Raw genomic sequence first — 3,385 nt, 5'->3', positions numbered from 1 at the left:
AAGAACTCGGCGGCCGAGCTGGGGAGCGGCAGGGCCGGCATGGGCCCCAAGGACAGCCGGCTGTCCCGCGACAGCCTGCAGGGTCTGATTCAGGCCGCCGCGGGCAAGGGCCGCAAAAACTCCCGGGCCACAGAGGAGGAGCCCCACCGGGGTGCGACCAAGAGCTCCGGCTGCAGCACCTACATCAACAGGCTCATCAAAGTGGACACTCAGGAGAAGAACGGGAAGAGCAACTACCCCAGTAGCAGTAGCTCCAGCTCCAGCTCCTCTTCCTCCGCGTCCTCTTCCCCTTCCTCCCTGGGGCCTGAGCTGGACAAGGGCAAGATTATTAAGCAGCAAGACACGGTAAGAATATAGCCTCCCTTGGACCACCTCTCAGTTGAAGGGGAGCCGCGGGCACCTGCTAAGCCCTAGGCTTCTTTAGACCTAAGAGGCGGTGAGGATAGGTTTCCTAAGGTCCTTTCTCCCTCCACAATTCGGGAACTCCTAAACGACCATTTACAATTCTTAGACTGTTTTTTAATTCTTGAAAAATTCTTATTCCAGAGGTGGGGAGCCTTGCAGAAATGTACTGGCCATTGAATTTTGTTAACAGTTTAGAAGAGTCATTGAATGAGATATTCCTGTTTGGTTACTTTTGACACCTTTATAGATGTAGTTTATTTTAATTTTGATATTCAGGGGAATTGCAAAGCTAGACTTGTGTATGACTTCTATGCTTCTTGAACATAAGGAATGGTAACCTCTCAACTATGTAAGTATGCATTTCAAAGCTTCAGGAAATGGGTTGACCAGCCGCCTTCCCCACTGATTTGGAAGTTCCATCATTTTCTGCAGTTCCACCGATTAAAGGGTTCCTCGGAGCTTCAGCAAGTCTCCAAGACTGCTGCCCTTTCATTCATTCCATGGGTATTTGTTGTGCAGCAACCGTATGAGAAAAGGGGCACAGGGCATCAGGGGCTGTGGGGAATACAGAATATGACAAGAAAATGCTCTCAAGGAGATTACAGATGAGAAGAGAGGCTGTGTCCTGCGACCGACACACTGGAGGTTTTCTGGGTACTGTCCAGTGTGGAAAAGTTAAGAAAAGGAGTGTGAACATAGGAAGGGACTCCATCCATTCTTGCTGAGTTGAGTTGGTCTGATTTGGTTGTTTTTATCTTCTCTCTGATGTGAAACGGGGAGAGAAAAGAGCTCAAACCGAGATTTCAGACTCCGGTCCAGGCGATCATTTCCTAACATGGGAGTTTTAATATTCTCTTGCCCCGACTTCAAACCTGCTACCTCCCTGGATGAAGTCAAGAGCCCATAGTACATGCTATGTATGTCTGCATTGAGCACTTCTATTCATTCCTCCATTCATTTTTTTCATGCTGTAAATACAGCATGCCCACCCTGAGCCAGGCACTGAGTGGAGAGCTGTGTAAAGATGGACAGGGACCCAGCTCATACGTTATTCAGTGGTCCACCCGACTGTGTGACTAGATCACAATCACCTTGAAGCCAAGGGCTGAGGTTCATCATCTTAGGTTCCTCACTGTATCTTGCAACTGCAGTACACATGGTGGGTAGTCAAGATAAATGTTTGTTAAGTGAATGGCAGTCGCAGTCACAGTCCCTTGCAGTGGTTGTCTGGTTATTTTTATGGTTGTCACTTCTGGATGTCTGAGGTTTCTGAGACTATTTCCAGGCTGTTTCCTCCTCTTCGCCTCTCCTCATGTATCTGAATTCTCACCAACTCCAGTGTTATTTCTAAACTCTTTGGAGAATGTAACGGAGGTTGTGGAGCAAGGCCTGGAGCTTCCTCCCTGAGAAGGGTCCCCTAACCTCTGGTGTTGTCACCCATCACCTCCTCAGGCACCTTCTATTTTTGGGAAGACAGATGCTTTCTGACACAAAATAGGGGATCCCAGATAGGGATCAAAACCCTATCTGGTCTGTAGCCTGTGACAGTCAATTTGCCTATGAATTGTTGAACGAAGAACGCCTACAATACTGTTTAGTACTGACCTATTTCTCATTTATGAAGCCTGTCTCTTTGGAGCTGTAATCCACTCCTTGAGGACAGGAAGGATGCCTTAGGTTTATTTTGACTCCCTCACAGTGCCTAGCCAGTGCTGGTGGATGACTGACTGACTCATTATGACTGTACTGCTCAGCGGATTGAAGTTTGAAAAACTCAATTCATAGGGTATATGGTAAAGCCACATACCCTTTTTGCTGAAAAGCCACAGGTACACTTCACTCCCCACATCTACCCCTGCCACCCTCTAACTCAGAAAAGGTTTAATGCTTGGGGAAATAAAGGAAGGTATAAAGAGCCTTGGGGATAAGTGAAAGAGTTTAGATGAATTGTTGCAAATCAACTATACAACCAAAAAAATCAGGTGTTTGTCTAACTGGGACACATAATCAAGTGCAAAAGCTACCTGGAACTGGTTGTAGAGATTTTGACCTCTTTGGAGATGCAGGAGATGTCAGTAGCCATTTTGATACCATTGCCATTTTGGTTTATGGTGGCCCTTAGCAACTGTCCTCTCTTGTTCTTTTACAGGTCATCATTTTAGAAGACTATGCTGACCCTTATGATGCCAAACGCACAAAGGGTCAAAGGGATGCAGAGAGAGTCGGAGAGAATGATGGTTACATGGAACCATATGATGCACAACAAATGATAACAGGTTTGTAAGCAGGCTCTGCAGAATAGGGACTGAAATCTCACACTCAGTGAGAGTGTTGTAATACAGCAACCCGTGTTTGTTGGGGAAGAGGGATAAAACAGTTTAACCAGATCCTGCTGACTTGAAGAAACAGAAATTAGATCCCAAACTAATGTCAGACTAGGTAACTTCCTTTATGATTTAGTATCCTTCACAGTTTTAGAATTTAAAGGAGTCTTTAAAGTTTTTCTAGTTCTGTGCAAGATGACATTTATGAATGCAGATCTGCTCAGAATGTGATGTTCAGGGTAACATGATTATATACATTTTGGGGCCACTTTCAGAAGCTTTAACATTCATAATGGGAGTCATACATCTTACCAAGGACCTAATACATACTTAAGGGAGTTTAATCTATTAAAAAATGCAAGCATGGCCAGGCACAGTAGCTCATGCCTGTAATCCCCGCACTTTGGGAGAGAGGTGGGCAGATCACATGAGGCCAGGAGTTTGAGACCAGCCTGGCCAACATAGCGAAACCCCATCTCTACTAAAAATACAAAAATTAGCCAGGCATGGTGGTGCGCACCTGTAATCCCACCTATTTGAGGATCTGAGGCACGAGAATCACTTGAACCAGGGTTGAGGAGGTCGCAACAAGCCAAGATCGCGCCACTGCACTCCAGCCTGGGCGACAAAGCAAAAAAAAAAAAAAAAAAAAAAAA

General features: G+C 45.8%; 1 protein-coding gene across 1 annotated transcript in view; it reads left to right on the top strand.

The window, feature by feature from the left end:
• Positions 1-3,385, top strand: part of SHE (Src homology 2 domain containing E) — a 23,998-nt gene that overhangs the window by 4,933 nt on the left and 15,680 nt on the right. Inside the window, exons 3-4 of the mRNA XM_011928496.1 lie at positions 4-345; positions 2,555-2,681. Of these exons, the coding sequence (XP_011783886.1) occupies positions 4-345; positions 2,555-2,681 (469 nt within the window). The remainder of the gene's footprint in view (positions 1-3; positions 346-2,554; positions 2,682-3,385) is intronic.

The sequence above is a fragment of the Colobus angolensis genome, unplaced genomic scaffold (assembly GCF_000951035.1).
Source record: "Colobus angolensis palliatus isolate OR3802 unplaced genomic scaffold, Cang.pa_1.0 Scaffold77, whole genome shotgun sequence".
Classification (NCBI taxonomy): domain Eukaryota; kingdom Metazoa; phylum Chordata; class Mammalia; order Primates; family Cercopithecidae; genus Colobus; species Colobus angolensis.
This window is presented reverse-complemented; position numbering and strand designations above follow the sequence as displayed.